General features: G+C 34.8%; 4 protein-coding genes across 5 annotated transcripts; 3 read left to right on the forward strand and 1 right to left on the reverse strand.

Annotated features, from left to right (window-relative positions):
- The first annotated feature begins 770 nt into the window (after positions 1-770).
- LOC142533509 (uncharacterized) lies at positions 771-5,150 on the forward strand. 2 transcript variants are annotated; one of them, XM_075640316.1, is made up of 8 exons: positions 771-970; positions 1,756-1,829; positions 2,362-2,403; positions 3,358-3,399; positions 3,488-3,571; positions 4,035-4,122; positions 4,641-4,738; positions 4,826-5,150. In XM_075640316.1, the coding sequence occupies exons 1-8, from the start codon at positions 802-804 to the stop codon at positions 4,844-4,846; spliced, it is 618 nt and encodes a 205-aa protein (XP_075496431.1). In that variant the 5' UTR covers positions 771-801; the 3' UTR covers positions 4,847-5,150. The 2 variants fall into 2 exon arrangements, with proteins under 2 accessions (XP_075496431.1, XP_075496432.1); XM_075640317.1 differs by having other exon boundaries at positions 771-962; positions 1,754-1,829.
- A 3,342-nt stretch (positions 5,151-8,492) lies between these two features.
- LOC142532157 (pleiotropic drug resistance protein 2-like) lies at positions 8,493-15,736 on the forward strand. Its single transcript, XM_075638412.1, is given in 21 exon segments — positions 8,493-9,095; positions 9,219-9,339; positions 9,466-9,554; positions 9,775-9,859; positions 9,951-10,241; positions 10,340-10,430; positions 10,531-11,091; positions 11,094-11,430; positions 11,515-11,675; positions 11,813-11,916; positions 12,002-12,167; positions 12,257-12,352; positions 12,635-12,771; positions 13,004-13,336; positions 13,478-13,768; positions 13,864-13,947; positions 14,134-14,267; positions 14,335-14,562; positions 14,639-14,810; positions 14,882-15,136; positions 15,238-15,736. Coding segments are annotated over 21 exon segments (4,407 nt in total). The 5' UTR covers positions 8,493-8,697; the 3' UTR covers positions 15,511-15,736.
- Positions 15,737-18,104: 2,368 nt separating this feature from the next.
- Positions 18,105-18,732, forward strand: LOC142533261 (nudix hydrolase 1-like). The gene has a single exon (XM_075639964.1). It carries the CDS (start codon positions 18,153-18,155, stop codon positions 18,582-18,584), a length of 432 nt encoding a protein of 143 aa, XP_075496079.1. The 5' UTR covers positions 18,105-18,152; the 3' UTR covers positions 18,585-18,732.
- A 2,314-nt stretch (positions 18,733-21,046) lies between these two features.
- On the reverse strand, positions 21,047-24,717 carry LOC142533442 (uncharacterized). The gene is made up of 4 exons (XM_075640203.1): positions 24,516-24,717; positions 22,558-22,647; positions 21,822-22,089; positions 21,047-21,554 (listed from the first exon to the last, which is right to left on the reverse strand). The coding sequence occupies exons 1-4, from the start codon at positions 24,556-24,558 to the stop codon at positions 21,275-21,277; spliced, it is 681 nt and encodes a 226-aa protein (XP_075496318.1). The 5' UTR covers positions 24,559-24,717; the 3' UTR covers positions 21,047-21,274.
- Positions 24,718-26,955: the final 2,238 nt, after the last annotated feature.

The following is a 26,955-nucleotide window of genomic DNA, read 5'->3' on the forward strand; positions in this document are numbered from 1 at the left end:
TCATTAAATTATCTGAAATTCATCGTAATTATTGATACAAATTTGGAATTTAGATAAATTAAATACGTCGAAACAAATCGAATGAATTTAAAATAATAGATTTAAATATAGACAAAAACTTGTGTGAGACGGTTTCACATGGACGTATTTTGTGAGACAGATTTTTTATTTGGTCATCCATGAAAAAGTATTACTTTTAATGCTAAGAGTATTATTTTTTATTGTGAATATCGATAGGATTGACCCGTCTCAGAGTTATAGATCGTGAGACCATTTTATAAGAGACATACCCTTAAATATATTTCAAATTTTCTTAAACCAAATGTATTGCTAATTCAAATGTGTTGTATGCATTTGTTGATGATTCAAAATATGTGGAACATCTAAAGTTATGTCGAAGTTGTGACAATTGTCCCTCCGAGGCTTTAAAATTGAAATAATTTTATGCACAAACGCACACAAATTATTTCTTTTTTGCCAAACCTAAATAATCTATTCTAATTCAATTTATTTGATTTTAGATTTTGAATTACATCGAATTTAGTGTAATTTTATTTCAATTGAAACTTTCTCCCTTGATTTTGGTAATATTATTATTTGTAATTGTTGTTAATTTTAGAAATTTAACACTACTAACTACTACTATTATTAATTCATTTCCTACGATTTTATTACTATTTTTCTTATATTATTATTATTATTAGGTTTTTTATTTAATTAATGAAAAATAATAATATTTGTTAATTTTGTTTTTCAAAATAAATAAATAGATTGAGCTCAGGATGAGAGTGGACTACGCCGATGGCTTCTTTAATCTGCAACCAAAATTCTCATTTCTACTTTCCCCGTAAAACTAATGCACTGCCATTATCTACGAACTCGCATGTCGCGCCTTCCTCTTCTTCACGGGCTTCTCAGTTCAGCCCCAAGCTTATGCACAGAATCTCAAGAGCATCTTCTCAATCTCAAGGTCCTTTCTTTAAATTATCTACACTTGCTTCTTCAGGTTTTTGTTGTATTTTTGGTGTTCTTGATCTTGTGGGCCTCTTAAATTTGTGGCTTTGTTCTTGTTGAAATAATGAATTTGACGTGATTCTTGAATATTGTCATTCGTTTGTCTTTTTTGAATGATGTGGGTTTGAAGGTTCAGAAGTATCTTCTTCTTTTCTTTCATGCCCGACTGTTGGACTTACATGGCTGCTGCATCAAGAACAAGGAACACAATTCTGTAGTATGCGTGCATAAGAGATTCCTGACGTATTTTTAAATCCTTATATTTTACTGTTTGTGTTTTTTTCGTTTTAATGTAATGACTTTGAACTGAAATGTTCTAACGATAACAAATGCCTTCTGAAAATAAATTAATGCCTTCTGAAAATAAATTAATCGGTACGAATTTTTTTGGCCCAAACTCATGTAAAATGTTTGAGCTGGAGCTCGAGCTTGAGCTAACTCATTTCACTGACTTCAACTTAAGTTTAAAAATTATCATTGTCCAGTATATTAAAGAAAAACTTTATCACTAATTTAATAAGATAAACTCCATCGATAGTTAACTAATTTTAATGTTAAATAGGGATATATATTGTGATATACTTACCATACAATGATGCAGAACATTGGATTCTTCCTTGTATATTCTGTAATTTCCAAAACCTTTGATGTGGAAAATTATTTTCATCTACCATCACTTGAATTTAGTTCTCTTTATCACAAAATTTTGATCCAGAATTTGTTCTCTTCGTCATATCACAGATCTTCCCACGGAGTTGATAGAGGATTCCAAGTTTGTTCCCTTAAATGCTGAGGATGAAAAATACGGTCCACCTGTAAGTTCTGGTCCATTTTATCGCATTTGGGCATCATACCTGGACACACTTTAGATCGACATGCTGGAATTTTGTTTGTCAAAATGATCTATGTTCCGGCTAGTTATTGATTTGTGAAGAAATTAATGTACTTTTGATGTTACGTTACGAAGAGGCTTCGTGCTCTCAAACTAATTTCTAACTTGGGAACATCCCCATGTTGCTTTCCAGGCCTTGTCGTGTGATAATCTCTCTTCGTCCTCGATTCAATATAGACTCTGATAATTTGGCAGTCCTCGGATTTTTTCATGTTTAACTTTGATATTGTTGATGATCTTCGTTATTAAGTTTTTGTGGTTGGCTCTGATGATATTGTAATTTTAATTATAGCAACTGACCTTGCAAATACATAACACATGCTTAACATGTCGTACATTCTAGTCAGTCCAGCCAAACTTGTGAACCAAATGCAGATGTGAATGAAACAGGCACAATTTAAACTTCTGACATTTTAACAGATGAAAACGAAGTTTCACATTTATGCAATTTTCAGGCTTTGTTGTTACTGGGGTTTCAGATAGAAGATTCAGCAGAGGTAATATATCTCGCATTTATGTTCTCCTTTGTATTCTAATCTTTTAGACTCACATTCTTCTTGCATCTGCAGATTGTACAAAGCCAAATTTCTCTATATTATTCCTTTGTCTGTTTCTCACCGCATCTGTCTTTTTGTAGCCTCAATAGTAATACTAAGAGACAGATTCCATCCAAATTTCTTTTCAACTGTCATATACTATGATCTAGGCTTATTGGGAGGTCCAATGACAAGAGTTGAAGCTTTGAGAACGCCAGAAATGTGCTGGATCCGGAGTTCAAAGCTTGGAGGACCAAAAAAGTTTGACACCTCTAATAAAGCTGAAGATCAAATTAATTAAGCCATGGGCTGTGTTTCTATTTAAGCAGTAGGCCAAGTTTCCTAACAAATGGTCCTAAAGATGCCTAGGTTTAGATATTTTAAGCTATTGATAAGTTGTTTTACATTAGTTGAACTTCTTTTAGGACCATCTTTGAGTGTCAATTAGTTTTGTTTTATACAGGCTGAAGTGCTGAACATCATCTTATGTTAAGGTTTTGTTTTGATAGTCAGCTTGTATTTGTTTCCTATAAAAGTAACTTGGCTTATGGTCCATAGAGAATTCACAAGTTTCAGTTTGAATACAGAGGGAACTTCTTATTCCGGTGATTTGAACTCAGTTCAAGGTGTTTTTTGCCACATTGAATCTGATTTAGCTTTCTTGTGTTTTGAATCTCTAGCATCACTTATGGTAGGAACTCGTAGCATAACGTGGTTCTTCATTTTCTTTGAGTTGTGTCTTGAAGATTACGATTTTTCACAAATGATAGTTGTTATTGTTGGAATCTCGTTTTCTTCCTAGGCAGGATTGTGTTGTTATCTTCAAATCAATAACCACACGAGCTTTCATTTAGGTGAAATAGGGTGATCCGGTTTTCTTAATTATGAATGTCATAGCTTTTGATGTTTTTGCAGATAAAACAACTTCTGAAAGAGTTGGATGGCGAGTTTCTCAAGGTAATTGTCCACACTGCATTTCGTAGTTAGTAACGTTGTCACCAGTGGTACATTAGCTTAAAATGCAGTGGTTTATTTTTTGATGCAGATTATCTTTTGTACTGAAGACATGCTTAATCTTTCGTTGTGGCAAGCTGTGAATGCTGAACAATCAAATCTGGAAGCATCTATGGTTATACATCTGAAACTACCTTGTATTTTCTTTTTCCATATATAACTAGAGCAGCACGAATTGGAAAAGTTAGCTCATAACAAATAGCAATTGACCTCATTCTTAAGAGCGAATCTTCTTACTGTGATTTTCACTCTATGAATGATGGTTTTGACGACGTAAATACACAATTTTTATTATACAAAAACAAAATAAAAGTTGATTAACTAGGTAGGAAAAATGGAAAATATGTGTGTGGTTTCTATATTTTTCTTGCTTTACTTTGTAAGCTCCTGCCTTGGATCTTGTTGTTTAGGGAGAACTCTTTCCATTCAATGATTAGAAAATTATCCTGGTAGAACTTGATCTAGTCACTGAACAATGTTACCTTGCCTTCTCTGTTATTCTTTTCCTTGATGTGCTTTAAGGGATGTATGCTCTTGATTATGATGGTGATGGTAAAATCCTGCTTAAAATGGTGCAGGTTGCGGCGTCACTGCCACGGATTTGCTTCCTATCAGGTCTTACTGGGGAGGAGATGATGATGTTTATTGACGCCTTTCCCGAATGTGGTAATCAATTTTTCAGTGATTTTTTTTGTTCAGACATAAAAAGAAAGTTTTTCTTCGCTTGCTTCTTGTTTTTGTCTTGGTCAGAAACTAAAAAAAGGCTTTCGAAAAATTCCATTTAATCGACACCATTCAAGCATTAGAATTTCTATCATAATATACTTCAAATCAAAAGTCAATGAATTATTGCCATTAAAAATACTGGTTGTTCATAGGTTGTGTGACAATATTACTTCTGCATAAGATGAATGTTTTGAGAAGAAATTTGCCATTTTAGAAAATTAATGTTACTTTGGTATGCCCAAAAGGGAAAATGGCAAATTCAACTAGAGACAGAATGAGAGCTCAGCATATATCTGAATAATCTTAGGATTAATCCGTCTGCCATCCGAGGTTGCCATCTCCTTTTGATATTAGAAGCACTCAAATTCTGTGAGATTGCATTTTGTTTGGCAGGAGTGAACTTAAGCAATTCAACAGAAAGGGCTGCTTCGTTTAATTCATTGCTTCATTCTGTGCAGGTTTAGAACCTCCAGTCTTTGCTGCTCTTGTTCCAAATAGTGCTGACAAACCTGTAACAGAATTAATCGAAGAGATTATGGGCGATCATCAAATGCTAGTAAGTTCACGACTCATTCTCTTCAAAAACCAACGAGCATGCTCGATGCAGTTACCCTAACCATCCATATTCCATTACCTCGTGTAGTCTGCAAGGAAAATGAGCTAGACGGTAGGCTGCAAAATTTTAACAAGTTCATCCAGGGATGCGTACATTGCATGTTTCATGGAGCATGGTTTATTAAGAGCTTCGCGTGGGCTTATAATAGATTCGAAATAACACCTTAACCTGAAGAGGAAGACTTGAATGTTCCTTCTTACTTCTTGTACTTCCAACCCATTAGTTTGTTTATCTGAATATAACATATGTTAGCTCTACTATTTTGTATCGGTTCAAAATATTTATCAACAACTGCACTATTGTTAAGTCACTGGATGACATATAATATATACTTAGGATACAGTTTGGTTCAGGGGCGGAGGGCGGAGCCACATGCTACTTTAGTCCGGGTGGTCCAATTTTTTTAAAAAAATGTATATGTAAATTTTGTATAATTTTGAACTAATATGATATTAGCACGGGTAGATCAATTCAAAATATTAAAAGATTCTATAATTTAAAATTTCAGTCCGGACAGAACCATATTTCTGGTTCTTTCACTCACTTTGGTTCAAGTGATATTATACATATTTTTATATTCGTCTCATATTTTAGTCATCTCAATTTCAAGAATTGAGCTCGTGATGACACTATATGTTGTTTGTTTTAGACTTCCTTCTCCACCCATATGGTTAGCATATGACAAGGGTTGGTTTGGTATCATAAATTGGATTTTTTTTACATTGGATACTAACAATATTCTTATTTTAAAATAAGGTATTATAATTTTTTATTTTTTTTTATCAGATTCCTCGTTAACATATTTTCAAAACAATATTCTCCATCATAATTCAAAATGCATGCTTGATTACATACTAAATTTACATACAAACTTTTTATTTCATCCGTATTTAATCCATTCAAACAAAATATATATCAATAAACTTAGAAACCGAACTATATATTTGGAACAACCGAAAAAAAACAAAAGTTTTATAAGTAAGTATATCGTAGTCATCTTCTGTTTACATTCAAAATCGATTCAAAATGTAAAGAAATCATAAAAAATGGAAGCAAAACTAAATACAAACAGATGAAAATTGCCCATAAATTCTAAATCTCAAAGAGATATCATCCATCGATGGTAGGATGATGACGGGCCTGCATTCTTTTGTCCATGATTAAAGCCATATTTTCAAAATGGGTGTTGAAATATGCCTAATCCACAAGAAATCTATACATATCGCATGCACATTTTCACACGTGGATGTCCACCACGTCGTATTCCGAAGTAGTTGTCTCGTATTTTTTTAGCCGTCTAGATTGTCAATATTTTTACTTTATTATTATTATTATTTTTCCAACTACCAAGTATGTTTTTTGAAAGCATGCACTTTATTTATTGTATTAGAAATAACTAGTATTTAATACGGGATAATATTATTAAAAATTATTTATTATAAAAATGAATATATATCTAAATTACAAAAATTATATAATTATAAAAATAAAAAATAAGAAACTATTTTTTTTATTAACTTTGAAAAAATTTATTAAATACAATGTATGTCGATTAATTTTTTGGATGATAATCACTATCATATATCAAATTTTTAGATTGTGTTAGCCTAAAATAGTGACATAGTGCTTATCGTGTTTAGTGTATTGATGTCGACCACCAACCTAAATACATATTAAATTCTTTAATTTACGAGAAGATATATATATTATTATTTTTAAACATGTGATAATAAATATTTTTAGATCAAATTCAATAAACTCAATGAGAAATACTTTTTTTCTAAAATTCATTAACTTCGTCTAAATCTCCATTCACAAACAATTTTGTGACATGGTACGTATTTGACACATTTGAATGATAATAACAATTGATTCATCAATATTTTTATCTAAATAGGTTGTGATTTTATTTACAAAATCTCTCTATAATGTATATAACAACCTATTATTCCAAAATAAAAATGAACTATGTGATTATAAGTAAATTATGTATCAATCAGAAAAGTTATTTTATTAACATTTATTATGTGTATTCCAAAACAATGCCAATAGATTTTATAAGGTGTCATATAATAATATGCGTACTTACTTTATAATTGGTTTAATCATTTCCATTACAGGACATTTTATATTTTCATATATGCGTGAACTTTGTAATATATAAGAAAATTATCACATTAGCAAATGCATAATAATTAAAATTTTGTACAAATATGATAATAATATTTTTTATTTCTCGATCATGAAAGACAGATTCTAAACTTAATATCTCATCGTTCTCGTTGTTTCCATATATAGGTAATTCATAATAGCGTACAAATCTAAGTTTAAACGTCCGTTGCATATTGGAAGGATTCAACGAGTCGTTCCAGAATTCAATTTTTGAGTACATAAATTTAGTAAGATAAATATAACAAAATTGTTTTCCAATATAATATGCAACACTGCATTATTTATAATTTAAAATTCAAATAAGGCAGCCTAAGAGACAAAAATTATACAGTTTGACTGGATTATACCATACATTAACTATTTCAAATTATGAAAATATCGAATATTACATGCATTGGATGTCAAACATTTTTTATTATTGAAAATAATAAACATGTTTATTATGAGTAATTTAATGTCTATTGAAACTCTTTTGAATCTCTCTCTTTTAATTTTTTTGGGCTCTCTATTTGAATTTTAAGAAGACAGTTCAAAAGATACAATTATTTATGAATTTGGAAGAAAATTACTATACACTAACTCTTTTGGAAGGAAATTACTAATACATTAACTTTTTCAAATTAATGTAATTTCGAAATAAAATATATTTGTGGTCAAACATTTATGATTACTAAATAATAATTTAATGTCTATTGAAAAACCTTAACTTTTAATACTCAACAACTATTTTTAAAGGAAAAATAAATTAACTAATGAAATATTATATTTCTTTTTTTTAGTAAGTAATTTAGGCGATAACTTTCCTGTTTTGATAAAAACTTTACTTTATATATATATATATATATATATATATAGATAGGTAAAATGATATAATGTATTTCTTTATTTGGAGAAAGTATTTGAACAGTTCAAACTATGTTAAATTAATTTAAATGGATTAAGTTACAATTTGCAAAATGGCAAAGACTATTATGTTTATCCCATATAATATAATAAATCAACACAAACAATGTAAAAGCATGGAATGAATTCAATAATTCCATATACTTGTAGACAAAATTAATCATGTAGCATCCCCAAATTGTCAACATTTGTAGCCTTTATTCTATACCATCAGTTTAATATTTGTGCTGTCCCAGAGTACTCCAATTCCATCGGCAACCACTGCCGGGTGTTTGGACTTTTTTAAATTCTTGGTGTCCCACTTGTGCCAAGAAAAAGTATAGCACCGTTAATAGAATCTTTTCATGCATTTGTGCCAAATTCCATCCAACATGCATCCCTTTTGTGATGTAAGTTCTTTTACGTTTGGAGGGATATGCTTCAAAAATTGGTTTCTGCGGATTTGTTTAATCAAGAAATGTGTTTTAAGTTGTTTTTTGTAAAGCAATCATTCATGTGGTGGTCTTTTTGTTGGAACTTTTGTGTTATCCTTGCTTGAGCGTTCAGTAAATAAGATGCTCGATTGTTTTTTCTTGATGGGCACAGAAGTAACTTTAACATTTACGTTGCTGAGGTTTTAAGCTTTCTTGTAACGTAGAGAATTGATATTATAACCAACAGTTTAGTGGGAAAAGTTTTGTCTTTGATATTGATGAATTGATGGATCTGATAAGCTCATTTGTGGTGATGTTTCTCTGCAGCTTCCGCGAATTGGGTAGGGATTTGATTTGGAGAGGTAGAACTAGGAATTGAAGAGCAAAGGGGTGACTTTTCATTGAAAAAAAATGGCTCTTGCTCCGGATGACTTGGCAGCAGCAAGGTCCCTAAGCCGACATTCGACCAGCAGGCGGATCAGTTTCGCATCAGTCAGCACCAGAAGTTGGGCTTCTGCTAGTGTTAGGGAAGTATTCACCGCAGCAGGGCAGGATGTCTTTCAGAGAAGTGGGAGAGATCATGACGATCATGAGGAGCTTATGTGGGCTGCCATTGAGAGGCTACCGACGGTCGATCGTGTGAGAAAAGGTATTCTAGAGCAAGTGATGGATGATGGAAAGGTTGTCCGTGAGGAGGTAGATTTTGCTAATCTTGGAATTCAAGATAAAAAGCATCTCACAGAATACATTCTCAAAGCTGTGGAAGATAATGAGAGGTTTTTGCACAGGCTAAGGGATCGAACAGATAGGTTGGGATAATAATTGTTGAACTTTTATGGCTCTGTTAATTATTGCCCGAATAAGATGGTATCTAGTTATTTTTTCATTTAATCCCAAATTCAGTTTTGAAGTGCTGGTTTACTCTTAATCAGGGTGGGAATCGACATTCCTAAAGTAGAAGTTCGGTTCGAGCATCTTTCAGTAGAAGGTGATGCATTTGCTGGATCAAGGGCACTTCCCACTCTGCTTAACTCTACTTTGAATGTGATCGAGGTATTTAGTCTTTTTATTTTTTTACTATCATGCACTGCTAAAAAGCAATTACTCTGATATTAATATTTGAATGTATATAAATGGATATTCACTCTCTAAACAGAGATTTTTCTTTTTGGGCAACAGGGGATTTTTGAAAACCTAAGGATTCTCCCTTCGACGAAGAGGGCTGTCAAGATTCTTCATGATGTTAATGGCATTGTAAAACCTTCGAGGTTTGGTTTTCTTGGTCTAGATTCTCTTTATTATGTGCACGTTCAACTTTACGCTAATGCTTGTTTCATTTTGCCACAAAAGTGTGAAGAAACAAACGCGCATAAGCCAAAAACATTTTATTAATATTTTCATTTGCTTTATTACATTCATAGCTGGAAATTGTATCAAGACATGTCCGGCTGATTGAAATCATGAACATGTTTATTTTGAAATTGTTAGGATGACCCTGCTGCTTGGACCTCCAGGCGCTGGGAAAACTGTATTGCTAAAGGCACTTGCTGGAAAGCTAGACAAAGATCTCAGGGTGTGCGGTTCTTGGTCTCATTTTTCACATAAATCTCCTCACTTTTTCGGGATTACCAAAATTCATGATTTACTTGAAACTTTTTGAACAGTTTAGTGGACGAATTTCATATTGTGGCCATGAAATGTCTGAATTCGTTCCCCAAAGAACTTGTTCATATATTAGCCAGCACGACCTTCACCATGGTGAGATGACTGTTAGAGAGACGTTAAACTTTTCGGGACGCTGCTTAGGGGTTGGAACTAGATATGACCTCCTAGCAGAATTGTCAAGGAGAGAAAAGGAGGCAGGGATTAAACCTGATCCTCAAATTGATGCATTCATGAAAGCCATTTCAGTACCAGGTCAAGAACCCAGTCTCGTAACAGATTACGCTCTCAAGGTTTGTTTTTCTTCTTGTAGCAAGTTCGTGTTCTTTTAAACTGGCCAGTCTAAGTAGTCATCTAAATTTATGTTGCGTCATTTTGTGCACAAACATAGATTCTTGGACTAGATATATGTGCTGATATAATGGTGGGAGACGAGATGAGAAGGGGAATCTCAGGTGGACAAAAGAAGCGGCTAACAACTGGTATGTAAATACAGTTTATTGCTCCACTTCTCAATTTACTTTGTGCACACCCGATTTGACAAGTTTCCCTCTCTTTTGTGTAATGTTGCTGTGAATGTAGGAGAAATGTTGGTTGGACCAGCAAAATTTTACTGCATGGATGAGATTTCAACTGGTCTCGATAGTTCCACGACTTTTCAAATTGTTAAGTACATGAAGCAGATGGTTCAAATCATGGACGTGACAATGATAATCTCTCTTCTTCAGCCTGCACCTGAAACTTTTGAGCTTTTTGATGACATCATTTTGCTTTCTGAAGGACAAATTGTCTATCAAGGTCCACGTGAAAACATTCTCGAATTTTTTGAGAGTGTCGGATTCAAGTGCCCTGAGAGGAAAGGAGTGGCAGATTTTTTACAAGAGGTTACGTCCGTTAAAGACCAAAAGCAATACTGGTTTAACAAAGATGAACCCTACAGATATATTTCAGTCGCTGAGTTTGTAGAGCGCTTCAGCTCTTTCCATGTGGGACTGAAGCTTTTTGATGAGCTGTGTATCCCTTACGATAAAACTAAAGCTCATCCTGCTGCATTGGTTACTGATAGATATGGAATATCCAATATGGAATTATTCAAAACATGCCTGTCCAGGGAATGGCTCTTGATAAAACGCAACGCTTTTTTGTTATATTCAAGACATTCCAGATAACTGTGATGTCTATAATTGCCTTCACGGTATTCTTTAGAACAGAGATGAAATATGGTCAGTTAGCCGATGGAGGGAAATTTTATGGTGCACTCTTTTTTAGCCTCATCAATGTCATGTTTAATGGCACCGCAGAGCTCGCATTGACTATTGTTAGACTTCCTGTGTTCTTTAAACAACGGGATGCTTTGTTTTACCCTGCTTGGGCATTTTCTTTGCCAATTTGGCTTCTGAGGATTCCCCTTTCACTCATGGAATCATTAATATGGATCGTTCTTACTTATTACACTATTGGATTTGCTCCTGCTGCTAGCAGGTATGCTCTTGATGTTCCTCTTAAGATGAAGAGTGTGTTTTTTTCTTTGTTTTTATGACATTGTTTCTGACCTCATTCTTTCAGGTTTTTCCGCCAATTACTGGCATTTTTTGCACTGCATCAGATGGCTTTATCCCTTTTCCGATTTATTGCTGCACTTGGAAGAACGCAGGTTGTCGCAAACACTTTGGGTACTTTCACATTGCTACTGGTGTTTGTTCTTGGTGGTTTTATTATCGCAAAAGGTCAGATAATCACCACATTATCTAATTTTATTAGTTTTGAAAGCAAACTCGGTCTCTAATATATGGTGCATTTAGAATTTACAAATTACCTGTTGTTATGAATGTTGTTTTTGTTATCTGTTGTTCGCTGAAATCAGATGACATTAAACCGTGGATGATTTGGGGCTATTACGCTTCTCCAATGATGTATGGCCAGAATGCTATAGCCATTAATGAATTTCTGGATGAGAGATGGGGCTCCGTAAGTTCTTATTGTAAACTTGAGCGTGCGATTATTTGCATAGTTGTATTCAGATTCCTGAGTTTCATTCTTGTTTTGTATTTAGCTGAACAACGATACAAGATTTTCTGAACCTACGGTTGGCAAGGTTCTTCTCAAGACTCGGGGCATGTTTACTGAGGAATATATGTATTGGGTTTGTGTCATTGCTCTCTTTGCCTTTTCTATTCTCTTCAACATCTGCTTCATTGTGGCACTGACATACCTGAATCGTAAGATATGACACTGTTTTCTTTGTTTATTTTTATGCTTCAGACTTTTAAAAATTATCCTTGTGTAATCATTGCACAAAATTATACAGCTTTCGGAGATTCAAAGTCCATTATAACTGACGAGAAAACCAAGGATAAGAACAAGAAAAATACTGCATCCAATAGTAGTTCAACCACCGACGAAGGTACTACCTCTGCAGCTCCAATGGCTGAAGTTACTGGACGATATTTATTTTAGTTTTCTGTTAGTATATTTCATTTCCCTGAATATTTTCTTTGTTTGCTCATACAGAGATTGAGCTCTCTCAAAATGTTTGAACTTCTCTATCTTCCAAATTTGTCTTTTGCTGATGTCTCGAATATGTTTCCATCGAGAGTCGTGTCATCATGCAGAATTTCCCATGAAATCCCCCATTTCCTTCTTGTTTTTCCGTCTACATGACTAGAATTATGAATAATAATAACAGGCATAGACATGCTCACGAGGAACAAGTCTGGAAACAAATCCTCAGAGGAGGCAATAAAGAAACGAGGAATGGTGCTTCCGTTCACCCCATTGTCTCTAGCGTTTGATCATGTGAACTACTATGTTGACATGCCTGCTGTAAGTGACTTTTTTGGTATTATAAATTCAAAAGATTATAAGATGCATCCCTTCTTTCTGACGGGCAAATATTACTCTGCAACTGAGTTCCATATTTATGAAAAACATAATCAAAAGTAGATCTTCCAAAAACTCGTGATGAATAAAGCTTTTTTCATTTATTCTATAGTTTATGCTACATTTTTTGAGTAGATACAATACACGATTGCAACAATTGTTGTATGTTGTTTAGGAAATGAAAAGCAAAGGCATGGAAGAAACTCGGCTTCAATTGTTGAGAGAGGTCAGTGGAGCTTTCAGGCCTGGGGTCCTGACTGCATTAGTGGGCGTAAGTGGTGCTGGTAAGACAACATTGATGGATGTGTTGGCTGGAAGAAAAACAGGTGGATACATTGAAGGAAGTATTAGCATATCTGGTTATCCAAAAAATCAATCAACTTTTGCCCGTATCAGTGGCTATTGCGAACAAACCGACATCCATTCTCCGTTTGTCACTGTATATGAATCAATTGTGTACTCTGCTTGGTTACGGCTTTCACCTGACGTTAGCAAGGAAGCACGAAAGGTACACTATCTTGACTGAGTTCGAGTCGAACAGCTTACAAGCCAGCTCGACTCCTCTCACACCCTTAGCTACACGTTATTGTACTTTGAGAGCATCGAGATCTTTGAATTTTTGTATGTTTCTGAATGATTTTTGTGTTAGATGTTCGTTGAGGAAGTGATGGAATTGATTGAGTTGAATCCACTGAGAGATGCTTTGGTTGGTCTTCCTGGGGTGGATGGTCTGTCAACAGAACAGCGAAAAAGACTTACCATAGCAGTAGAGCTGGTTGCTAACCCATCCATTATCTTCATGGATGAGCCTACATCAGGCCTCGATGCTAGAGCTGCTGCAATAGTTATGCGTACCGTGCGCAACACTGTAGATACTGGACGAACGGTTGTTTGCACAATTCATCAGCCTAGCATAGATATTTTCGAAGCTTTTGATGAGGTGAGTTTACAGAATTTCAAGATTGCGCTGGGATCTTCTTTATTTTTCTTGGGAAAATGCTGTTGTTCTTAACTCTGCTGCAACTTTCTGTGTAGCTACTGTTACTTAAGAGAGGAGGACAAGCTATTTATGCGGGGCCTCTTGGTCGTCATTCTTGCCTTCTTGTAGAACATTTTCAAGTAAGTTCCGAATCAGAAAATATTCAGAGTGAGGATAGAGTTAGCTAGGATTGTAAAATATACTTGTAATATGCACGGAAATGAAATAATTTCTATGCTTCTAAAATTAACACTCCAAAATTGCTGGTATGTTGCACGAGAAAGTTGTTACCTCTTTGATTTAAAATGATTATGCCTCTACTCCAGTCTGTACCCGGAGTTCCTGAGATCAAAGAAGGTCAGAATCCTGCAACTTGGATGCTGGAGGTCAGCACTCCTGCCATGGAGGCTCAGCTTAATGTGGATTTTGCAGAAATTTATACCAGCTCTGAACTACACCGGTAACTGAAACACATGGATTCTATATTTTCCTTTTGCAGATAATTTCTCACTCTCTCTTTGTAACAGGAGGAATCATGAACTAATTAAAGAACTCAGCACCCCGACTCCAGGGTCGCAAGATCTATATTTCCCAACTCAATATTCACAGTCATTTATTACACAATGCAAAGCCTGCTTCTGGAAACAGCATTTATCTTATTGGAGGAATCCAAAGTATAACTCGATCAGGTTCTTTATGACAACTGTCATCGGGATCATATTTGGAGTCATATTTTGGGACAAAGGGCAGAAAATGTAAGCCATTTTGTTAAATCCCAGAACAAAAAATTGATGGAACAATATGCTCATCTTTCCATCATTATTGATGCAGGTCTAAACAACAAAACCTGATGAATCTTCTTGGAGCTATGTACGCCGCTGTTATGTTTCTTGGAGGAACCAATACTTCTGCGGTGCAGGCGGTTGTAGCAGTAGAGAGGACAGTCTTCTATCGCGAAAAGGCTGCCGGGATGTATTCCCCGTTGCCTTACGCATTTGCTCAGGTGGGAAGAGTATACATACGCTTAAAGAAAATTGATTTCATGCTATAGAAACTAACATACATCTTCTACAGGTTGCCATAGAGACCATTTACATCGCTGTCCAAACATTTATCTACAGCCTTCTTCTTTACTCCATGATTGGTTTCCACTGGCGAGCTGACAAGTTCTTCTGGTTCTATTTCTTTGTATTCATGTGCTTTGTCTACTTTACTGCATATGGGATGATGCTTGTAGCCCTCACTCCAAATTACATGATTGCTGCAATCCTCATGTCGTTTTTCCTCAGCTTTTGGAATTTATTCTCCGGCTTCCTTATCCCAAGAACGGTGAGTAAACTCGATAATGATGATTAGCATATGCTACATTGTCCAGTTTTATGTCTCGGAACTTAGTAATTCACGGGGAACTAAAAATCTGATATTTCCAGGAAATTCCTATATGGTGGAGATGGTATTATTGGGGTTCTCCGGTCGCGTGGACTATATATGGTTTGGTCACGTCGCAGGTCGGGGACAAGACAAGTCCACTCGAAGTACCTGGAATTGCTGTTGATGTTCCACTCAAGGATTATCTTGATAGTTCTCTAGGCTTCAAGTATGACTTTCTTGGAGCTGTTGCTGGAGCACATGTCGGCTGGACGATCCTTTTCTGTCTCGTGTTCGCTTACGGGATCAAGTACTTGAACTTCCAAAGGAGGTAGAAAAGAACACTTGAAAGTATAAGATTTTTTTTCTAGTATATAAACAGTTGCATATGCTTTGGCTTGTTTAGCGTGGTTTTGATTTTATGAAGGAAAATCTATTTTGCTGTGGCTATCTATAGGTGTTTTGTGTGTTTCGGGATTTAATTTTTTTGTTACTTATATTTTGTTAAAAGAGTTGTATCTGTGGAATGTTACCACATTCAAAATAAATCCATTTTCATTACTTTTCTAACGAATAATATTAATATTACTATTAATCGGTTAAATATTTGAGTTGGGGATTAGACTTTCATCGTGACAAAATTATTGTTGAAAAATTAGAGCAAGTCAAGATATTATTGCAATATTTAATTATCACAATCAATTTCCAAAGGTCTGGTGAGCGTAGTTTTAAAAAAAATTATGATCAAATATATGAATTTCATGAAAAACCGATCTAAAAATCGAAGGACAAAATAAAAAATGTGACAACTAAAAAATTAGTGAATGATCAAATTTATTATAGAAAAGATATTATAGATGATTATTGATATTGTTACCTATTCAAGTTCTGTAAATCTATTCTATAAATAGAGGTCTCCAATGATGAATAATGCACACAAAAAAATCATTTTCTCTTCTATATATTCTCTACTATTCACAACACGTTATCAGCACGAGTGCTCTTCAAGGTAAAATTTATAAATAATTTATTCTTATTCTTGTATGAATGCTCTTGAAGAAGTACAATATTTAGATTTTATATTGATGCTCCCGAAGCAGCACAAATTATAGATTTATATTGATGCTCCTGAAGAAGCACAACTTTTAATTTTATGTTGATGCTTCTGAAGTAGCACAACACAACTTTATGTTGAAGATATTGATAGATCTATGAATAAAATATAGATGAATAAGATTTATCAATATTCCCGAAGAATCTTGATCTAAAATCATAAAGATCTATCAATATCTATGAATAATATTGATATAAAATATAATGTTATCATATTTCTGAAGAATTTAGATAACTATCATATGTTTCGACAATATTCTTGAAGAATATTGATTATAAATGTATTGTTGTTTTGATTTAAGTTTTTTTCATATCTTGGATTGCTTATTTAAGATTTATATTATTTGGATTTTGATGATTTAAATAGTCGCTAAAATATTGTGTGAATACTAGTATTTCCTAGTTTTATGATAATTTTTGAGTCAATCACAACATTATTTTTGATATCAATTGGACCAAAAAAAAAATTAATAATAATAATAATTCTTCTAGGTGTGGGAGTAATTTTTTTTTAAGACATAAATTTTATTATAATTTCTTTAAGTCCAAAGTGTTGGATTTTTTCCTTTTCAAGAAATATATGGCTTGTTTACGAAGTTGGGCAGGATTCTGTGATATTTGTTTTACGTATTTAGAATAATTGTGCATAAAAGAGTTTTATTTTTTTTTTTTAGTTTATAATGCTACAATTTGTAATTAGTACAATTTGTAATAGATACATAAATTATTAATTGAGCACATCTCAATGTACACCTGCATCGATGTTAGTTTAACAAATAGAATAACAAAATTTCAAAATTACATAGTAAAAGTAGTAACATGCATAATTTGTTATAATATTTATTTTCAATAATAGTAATGCAATTTTACTCTATTTATGTCACGATTCTAATTATATAATTTTTTTTTAAAGTTGCAATGACGAACATCACCAAACTTGAATTTGAAGCACTTGACTTGACTGTAAAAAATTATTTATCATGGATTTTGGATGCCGAGGTCCACCTTATCTCAATGAATTTAGGAGATACAATAAAAGAAGGAAATGAAATGTCCCAGCAGGACCGTGCAAAGGCACTTATTTTTCTCCGTCATCACCTCAATGATGGGTTGAAAGTCGAATATCTCACTGTGAAAGAGTCACGAGAGCTTTGGAAAAATCTAAAAGAAAGATTTGACCATCAACGAACTGTAATTCTCCCAAGAGCCCGATATGAATGGATGCACCTACGGTTACAAGATTTTAAGTCCGTAAGTGACTATAACTCTGCATTATTCAAGACTAGTTTCACACTGATACTTTGTGGAGAGAAAGTCACTGATCAAGACATGTTAGAAAAAACATTCTCCACTTTTCATGCATCAAACGTGCTCCTGCAGCAGCAATAACGTGAACGTGGATTTCAAAGGTACTCTGAACTCATCTCATGCTTACTAGTTGCTGAACAAAACAATGAGCTGCTCATGAAAAATCACCAAATGCGCCCAACTGGATCCACACCATTTCCTGAAACAAATGGAACTACATTTCCTAAAGAATATGAAATTGCATTTCGCGAATGTTAATTCCACTCAAAATCATAACAATGGACGTGGACGTGAACGTGGACGTGGACGTGGGTATGAGCGTGGCCAAAAAAGATACTATCAGCAATAAAATGGAAACAAAAACAAGTAGCTAATTTTTATTTATAATTTTTTATTTTATTTTTCTATTAAAAATTTGATAAATATGTATAGTTTTATTAAAATAATTTAAATTTTAAAAAATATAATTGTAGATGAATAAAATATTTGAACCGAATGAATAAAAAGCCACAAGAGATAATTACTCCTTGTATTCACAAGATTAACGAGACCGGAGATGATGTCATCGCCACCGGAGCAAGTAGTCGGTGTTGGGGTGTTTCTGTTGAAGGGCACCAAAGTGCTTCTCGGCCGCCGCCGCACAGCCGTTGGTTTCGGCACCTTCGCTCTTCCGGGCGGCCACCTGGAATTCGGCGAAAGTTTTGAGGGATGCGCAGTGAGGGAGGTGAAGGAGGAGACGGGACTGGATATCACGGGGATGGAGCTCGTGACGGTGACAAACAACGTTCTTTCAGAACCGAAATCGGTGCAGTTGATTGCCGTCCTGTTGCGTGCAGTTCTTTCTGATAGTGATCAAACGCCGATCAATCTTGAACCTGAGAAATGCGATGGATGGGATTGGTACGATTGGGACCATCTTCCTCGGCCTTTGTTTCCGCCATTGGAGACCGTGGTGCTGAGAGGCATAAATCCGTTGCCAGCAAATTAGAGGAAATCTTGCCGAACCCAACTAAAATGTAATCTATTTGGTATGTATGCACATTATTTATCTTCTTTTAGCTACTCAACAAATATAATTCAAACCAAGGTTATTTGGGGCTGAGAAAAAAAAAAGTACAAGAGAGAAAATTCAAAAGCTCCAGAAGAATAAATCTTGGATGATATAGTAAGAGAGATCAATGAACCAAACTTGGATAATATTATTCCTGAAGAATCAATTTTCATGAAAATAATGAGATTTCAATAAATTATATATTATCTCGAAAATTGTGGGATCGAAATAACACAATTGTTGACAATGTCTTTGCCTTAAATGTCGCCCTTGACATCATACATAATGAAGATCCAGAACCACAATCCGTTAAGGATTGTCAACAAAGAGATGATTGGCCAAAGTGGATGAAGGCCATACAAACTGAATTAGACTCACTAGAAAAACATAAAGTGTTTGGACCTGTAGTACGAACACCTGAAAATGTAATCCCAGTAGGATACAGATGGGTTTTTGTACGAAAGAGGAATGAAAATAGTGAAATCGTAAGATACAAGGTCCGACTCGTAGCCCAAGGTTTCTCGCAGAGACCTGGAATTGATTATGAGAAAACATATTCACCTGTGATGGATGCCACTACTTTTCGATTCCTAATCAGTTTAGTAGTATCAGAAACTCTTGATATGCGACTTATGGATGTTGTAACTGCTTATCTTTATGGTTCACTTGATAGTGATATATATATGAAAGTGCCTGAAGGATTCAAACAATCGAAAGAAAATGGTGAAGCGCCCAAGGCTATGTTATCAATAAAACTGCATAAATCCTTATATGGATTAAAGCAATCTGGTCGCATGTGGTACAATCGTCTTAGTGAATATTGTTTAAAAGAAGGATACACAAATAATGATATTTGTCCATGCGCTTTTATAAAAAGAACAGATGAGGTTTTTGCAATTGTGACAGTATATGTTGATGATCTAAATCTTATTGGCACTCCAGAAGAGCTTACTAAAGCTATCAATTACTTGAAAAATGAGTTTGAGATGAAAGATTTAGGAAAGACAAAATTTTGCCTCGGATTGCAGATTGAACATTTGCAAGAGGGAATATTTGTTCATCAATTATCATATACAGAAAAAATATTAAAGCGCTTTTACATGGACAAGGCACACACATTAGCATCACCAATGTTTGTTCGATCACTTGATGCTAACAAAGATCCTTTTCGACCACCTGAAAATGGAGAAAAAATCGTTGGTCCAGAAGTACCATATCTAAGTGCCATTGGTGCACTGTCATATCTCGCAAATTGTAATCGCCCAGATATATCATTTTCTGTTAATCTTTTAGCGAGATATAACTCATGTCCAACCCGAAGACATTGGAATGGTGTAAAACACATATTTCGTTACCTTCGGGGTACAATTGATATGTGATTATTTTATTCAACAAAATCAAAGTCTTCTTTAGTCGGATATGCAGATGCATGATATCTTTCTGATCCACATAAAGCTAAATCCCAGACAGGTTATGTGTTTACACGAGGAGACACTGCTATATCATGGAAGTCGGTGAAGCAATCCTTAACAGCGACGTCTTCAAATCACTCTGAGATCATTGCAATGCATGAAGCAAGTCGGGAGTGTGTGTGGTTGAGATCTATGACACAACATATTCAAGAATCATGTGGACTCCCAACAGCCAAAGATGACCCAACAGTAATATTCGAAGATAATACTGCTTGCATTGCGCAGTTAAAAGGAGGCTACATCAAAGGTGATAGAACAAAGCATATTTCACCAAAGTTTTTCTATACACATGAGCTTCAAGAAAATGGTGATATTGACGTCCATCAAATTCGCTCAAGCGACAATGTAGCTGACTTATTTACAAAGGCATTACCAACTTCAACATTCAAGAAATTGATGCACAAGATAGGAATGCATCAGTTGAAGGATCTCAGATGATTGAGATCAGGGGGAGTATCTATTGTTGTACTCTTTTTCCTTCGTTCAGATTTTTCCATTAGGTTTTTACTGACAAGGTTTTAACGAGGCAGCATTTGAACTCCCACATCTCTTAGAAGTGATTTAATGAGTCGATAATCATCTAGGGGGGAGTATTATAAAAAAGATATTATAGATGATTATTGATATTGTTACCTATTCAAGTTCTGTAAATCTACTCCATAAATAGAGGTCTCCAATGATGAATAAAGCACACAAAAAAATCATTCTCTCTTCTCTATATTCTCTACTATTCACAACAAAATTTAATTAATAAATTTTAAGAGTCATAGTTGGTATCATGAAAACTTCTCCATTGATTATATCTGACAAGAATTTAAATATCTCCATTGATAAAACAATAGTAGTAGTCGCAATAGGCATTAAAACTAAATTAATATTTTAAAATTTGTATATGCCGACAGGAGATATACGCCATATATATTGATTATTTATGATAATATTTCATTCATGGAAATGACTAAAGTTTGATGAAACGCAGTTAATGGTCAAATAACAAGGCTATAGCAATCACAAATCGGGCAAAAAAATAAAGAGATTCAAGCTTCTGACGTGAGAAACACAGCAATAATAACTTGCTCATCACATAGGAAGGCTCCATACCAGCGAAGCTATAAGCAGTAACACGTTGCTCGCATTTTACTTATTTTTTATTCATTAGTAGGAGTCATTCCTTCTCTTTCCCTTGTCTTTCTTATGCTTACTATGGTCGTCTGAATCGCGAGAATGTTGCTTATGGTGCCCCTCGTGCTTCTCCCGGTTCCTCTCCTTGCCATGTTTATCTCGGTTCTCCTCACGCTCTCTTTTCTTTTCGCTACTTTGATAATCTGACACTTCATCATTCCTTGAAGATAAAGTCGGCCGAGAGACGACCATTTCAACCCCTTCAGACTTTAGATTAGATGGCAAATCAGACTCTGCTGCAGGGCGATGCCCTCTGCAAAAGTATCATCATCCAGAAATTGTTAGCAATAACATTTCAGAACTTTCTATAGACCTTTTCGAGTAAGAATTAGTTTTCTACTCTAAAAAGAGAGGTATGGGATAAAATTCCATTCCTTGAACCTCCCACACACCAAAACAGATGCATTTTTTCTGAGCAATGGACGAAGCAAGAGTGGCATTTGATATTAATTTTCACATGATCAAAGAATCAGGGATCTATCTGGTAACATAATTCAAGTTTGCAACTTTCAATTCATACCTAGAAAAACCAAGACCCTGAACTTGAGCTGCTTCAGCATGGCCAGCTCCCAAGTCTTCTGCTGTTGAGCTTCGTTTAACCAGTTCTGAAAATTCGTGTTTATCTAGTCGATTCCCTAGAATTTTTGTTGCACGCTTAGGAGCTAAACCGAGAGCCTCTCTCATGGCCTGCTCCTCTTCCTCCTTGATTCTTCTTATCTCTTCTTTCAAAGCATCCGAATTCGAACTTCCTGATTTTTTATCACGAGCATACCAATGGAGGTCTTTTCCTGCAGAAGTATTGAGAATCACAAATATTCCAGAAAAAGATCAGACTTCAAAAGGATGCCACATCATTAATAAAAGTGATAAGGAAATAAAAAATCAAGTAATACGGAGTCCCCTAATGAATGTTCACAGTCTCAAAGCAGTTGCTCGGAGACAACAGAAACTTTAGATACCAGTTATGATCCTTGTACGCTTTATGGTCTGTAGTTAGAAGCTTTCGATGAACTAACAGAGCCTGCAGAGTGCAGACCAGCCAATATGTTCTCTTACAGTACATTACCCCACCCCCAACAAAATAAATCATTCTAGATTGAACCAAGGAGATCAGAAAGGGGAGGGAGAGCAGGGGAAAAAAGATTGGATGCAGGATTGACACGAATCTCGGATATTCCAGACCTCCTAACACTAAGTAATTCAATTCATCACACTCCAAATAGCCAATTCTTCCCAAAAAGAGAGAGAGAGAGTACCTTTCTGCCATCTTCCAACAGGTGCCTTGAGACTGTGACCTAAATAATTTTCTCGGTGTTTATCAACTTTCACATCGTCCCAGTTGAATTCTGCATACAAAATTTTGTGGATATTTAAGTAGTTCACAATAGATAGCTATACTTTTCGAAAACGGGGAATACATGTTCCAAAACAGAGACAAGGCTAGAAAGTAAAAGGTAGCAGCACAAAGTCTAAAAAAAGATCAATGAGATCAATTATCCAACATCTCATACAACATCAGGATTAATATAGTGCATACAGTTGACGACCAATGTTCTTGAAGAAAATTCTAGAAACTCGAATCTAACTGGGATGGGAATATTGCTACGATATTCAAGAAACTTTGGTCTTTGAAATATACACCTATAAGCAATTTGTAAAACCTACAAGAGAAGGTAAAAAACATATATGGTAAGTTCACGGCCTTTTCTCCACACCCCACTTTCTGCCACCATGCAGCCCTCATTTTAAAAATAATAATAGTACCAATTGAAAAAACTCAAAAAGACGCTTCAGAAATAGATGAAATAGTTAACTGATTGCCTATGGGTACAGAAGAACTGTTGTAGCACCAAATTTTCACACTTAAAACACTGACAACAGTTACAAATTTTCTAACAGTTCATTATCAAACATATAGGTAGGTTCTTATTTCTGACAATCTTTACATCATAGAATCCATTTTCATTGTTTAGACTTTAGATTCCTCATAAACCTTATCAGAAACTGATAGAAGAACTTCATGAAACACTCGGTTCATTTTTTTAATAGAAACAGTAACAGAATGCCTCAATATATTTCAATCTGGCTTCTTTTTATTCATGAATAAAGCTACACACTTACAAATTACAAAAAATCACATGAGGTTTGATACTATAAAATCTCTCAGCATTATGCTTCAAAGAAGAAAATTGGAATAGATATAGCAACACCTGGCCTCCTATTGAAAAGTTGAACAAAGCGAGAGGTATACTGAAGAAAGAGAATCCATGTAGCAGTTACATCACCTCAATTTCCACCGCCACTATAAACAGTTCTCGAAGCAAAAAATCCAACTCTAATACAGGCTGTGCTACCATAATAAATCTCACATCCAAGATTGTGGCTCCCTGTTTTGCAAGTTGGGGTTGTTATCATTCCTTTCCCCTTGAAAATATATACCCTGCTCATTACATGTGAAATATATACCGTCTTTATTGCAGCTATTTGTTCCCAAAGTTATGCCCACTAAGACTTCACCCATTCCTTCCTCCCCTCTCTCCCCGGTTTTTTAATCGTTTTGGTTCTTTTTCAAAGCACAATCTCCAGGTAACCACACTCATTTCAGTTCTTTTTTTGACAGTCAAGCTTTTCCTCCATCAAGTCACTAACAATCCCTTCTATTTGGCAATTCTTCGAGAGCCATCTAAAAAGTGAGCTATAACAGACTGAATTGAGGAATAACCCAGAGGAACAATCAAGGCCAAAAAGAGTCTGAAGTGGGTTAAACATTGTCTTTCATGTCTAGATGCTTTACTTTTCTCGTCCTTTGTCTTTCTCTTCTTTTTTTAGCTTTGTTTCTTCCACTAGGTTAGCCTGATAGGTAAGCTAAATTACGATAAGAAATCCCACATTCAAACTCTGGATACCCGTTCTGCTAAATAAGACCCCTGACACTCAGAGCAACGTATTGCTAAAAAAATAGCAATCACATCACCCCATAAAGTATTAGGCTACCAACATACTTAGCAAACAACAGCAATAGCAATTTATTCTAAACAATAAATTCACGATGAACAATAGATAAGCTGAAGAAACAAAAAATTCACAACAAGGGCATCTGGATTTTTCAATCAATTATCAAAATTGCAGGCTAAAATTTCAGTCGCGACGAATTCAGAAAAGGAATTAGAAGCCCTATAAATCATGGGGAAAGGAGAAAGAATAAAGGGCTTACGATCACGGCCACCGCGAACTCCACCTCTTGACGGATGATACATAATCTTGATTACTCGGTGAATTAACAAACTGTTGAGTATCTTGGCTCTGTTTGTCCAATCTTTAAAAGGGGCAGAGAGAGCGACGATGCCCAGTGCTTACGCGGTCAGATACTGAACGGAGCACCACCCATTTCTTTTCGGGTCTAAAAGCCCAACTAGTCGGTCTAATCAGGGTGGTATATAATATGGTGTAATACATACCCCGCAATATATATAATATATCGCATAAAAAATTAGGATATTAAAAATATTTATATCGATATTATAATAAAAAAAATTCGATATATATAATTAGAATGCATATTATATCGAAATATTAAGCGTAAAAATTTGTGTGATACGATCTTACGGATCGTATTTTGTGACACAGATATCTTATTTGTGTCATCCATTAAAAAATATTACTTTTTATGCTAAGAATATTACTTTTTATTGTGAATATCGGTAGGATTGACCCGTCTCACAGATAAAGATTCGTGAGACTGTCTCACAAGAGACCTAATCAATATTATACTATATCGAAATTTCGATATGGTATCAGATATATAGTTTTATACATAAAAAAAGATTTTACATTTTTAAAAATTTTATCATGTAAAATTATTATATAATTTTTAATTTATATATATTATTTCTATATATACCGAAAATTTTCAGATTTCATATCATCATTGTACCGATTTCGGTATCGATATCATATCGTACCGAAATATACAGAAAATTTCGATAAATTCGGTATTTTTCGATATGATAACTCGTTGTAGAAAATGACAAAAAATTATATGAGACGATCTCACGGGTCGTATTTTGTGAGACGAATCTCTTATTTGGGTGATCAATGAAAAAAAATTACTTTTTATGTAATGTCCCAAAAATCAGAAAGTCCACGTGTACCACATGCATGCAAATTATTAAATTTCTTTGGTATTTTATTAAATTCTTTTAAAGCATAAAATGCATGTTTATTTTATTAATTTGTGTTTAATTATTTTTATGCATATTTATTTAATGGTAGGATTTAATTCATGAAATTTTAAAGGTTCATGCATTAAAGATTTTTAAGTTTCATTTCGTGCTCGAACGAAGAACGGAGACCGGAGAATTTCCAAGAAATTATTTTAATTACATGATTTATTTTTATTAATTAATATAAGGTGTTTTTAAGTGTATTTTCAAAAAAGGGGATTTTTGATATATTTTAAACGCATGATATTATTTTAACCGGTACGCAAATTTTAGCGAATCAGGTAGACTTTTTGAGGGTTCGGCTAATATTTTCAAAAACTTTCGAACACGAAATATTTTTCGGGAGTGTGTTTGGATTTAATGGGCCTATTTTTAAGCTTATTGGGCTTAATATTTTTTTAAAATTTTTAATTAACCAATTAGGGTCCATTATCTACTAATTAATCATTTAATTATTATACTAGAGCTACCCTACATCTATTATGTACAACAACCAACACCCCATTCAAATTTAGGACCCTTGGTTTCAGAAAATTAAAGGGAGACACCAATTTAAAGCCACGGTTTTTGGTTTGTTCTTGCATCCAAGGCTATCTGGCGCTCCTCTCTTTTTCCTCCTCACGTTTTTACATCATCAAGGCACGCTAAGTACTTTCGTTTCTGCATCATTTACGATGTATATTTGTTGATGTGTGTTTATTTATGGGTGGAATTCTCGATCCAGCTTGTTACATAGAAATGAGTTTGGTTTTGCTTAAAAACATGCACCCTTTTTATTCTCTAATCATGTTTCTTCAAGTGGTTGTGCAAGGAGCTGTTGGCTGCGCTTGTTAAGGGGGCTGAGACATGTCATGTTCGAGGGAAATAGGGCTGGAGTCGGCTTTGGGTTGAAGCTTGGTGTAGATCGAGATGGGTGTCAAGTTTTGACTCGGTTTTTGGGATAAGTTGAGTACAAGGATTAGCTAACCACGCAGGGACCTAGCTGAGTCTTAGACCAGACTCTGGTAGGTCTGAGAGAAGTCTTGGAAGGGCTCGAAGCGTGCTAGAACCTCAGGCTTAGCAGACCGCACGCTTGAAGATGGGAGCTCGGGTGTAGTGGTTTCCGGTTCTAGCGCTCGTTTCTGTTGTGTAAGTTGCATGGGGCCGTGAGCTTATGTTCTTGGGGTTCAGAGGGCCCTAGGGTGGTCTAGGAAAGGATGAGTAGCAGTCTGTTCCCATCAGAGTTAGGCGAGAGTCGAAATAAGAAAAGTTGGTGGCTTGGGTTTTCGGATTAGCACGTGCTGGAAATTTCAGCAGCTTGCTGGCCTATTGTGCGAGTGACTAAGGGTAAGATTTTGAGGTTTTTAGGACCTTTAGATGTTTTTAAGATATGACAAAAAGTTGGGAAAAATTCGGTTAAGTTTCGAGTCGATTCGGGTTAAAATCAGGACA

This window comes from Primulina tabacum, chromosome 18 (assembly GCF_025594145.1).
Source record: "Primulina tabacum isolate GXHZ01 chromosome 18, ASM2559414v2, whole genome shotgun sequence".
Taxonomy (NCBI): domain Eukaryota; kingdom Viridiplantae; phylum Streptophyta; class Magnoliopsida; order Lamiales; family Gesneriaceae; genus Primulina; species Primulina tabacum.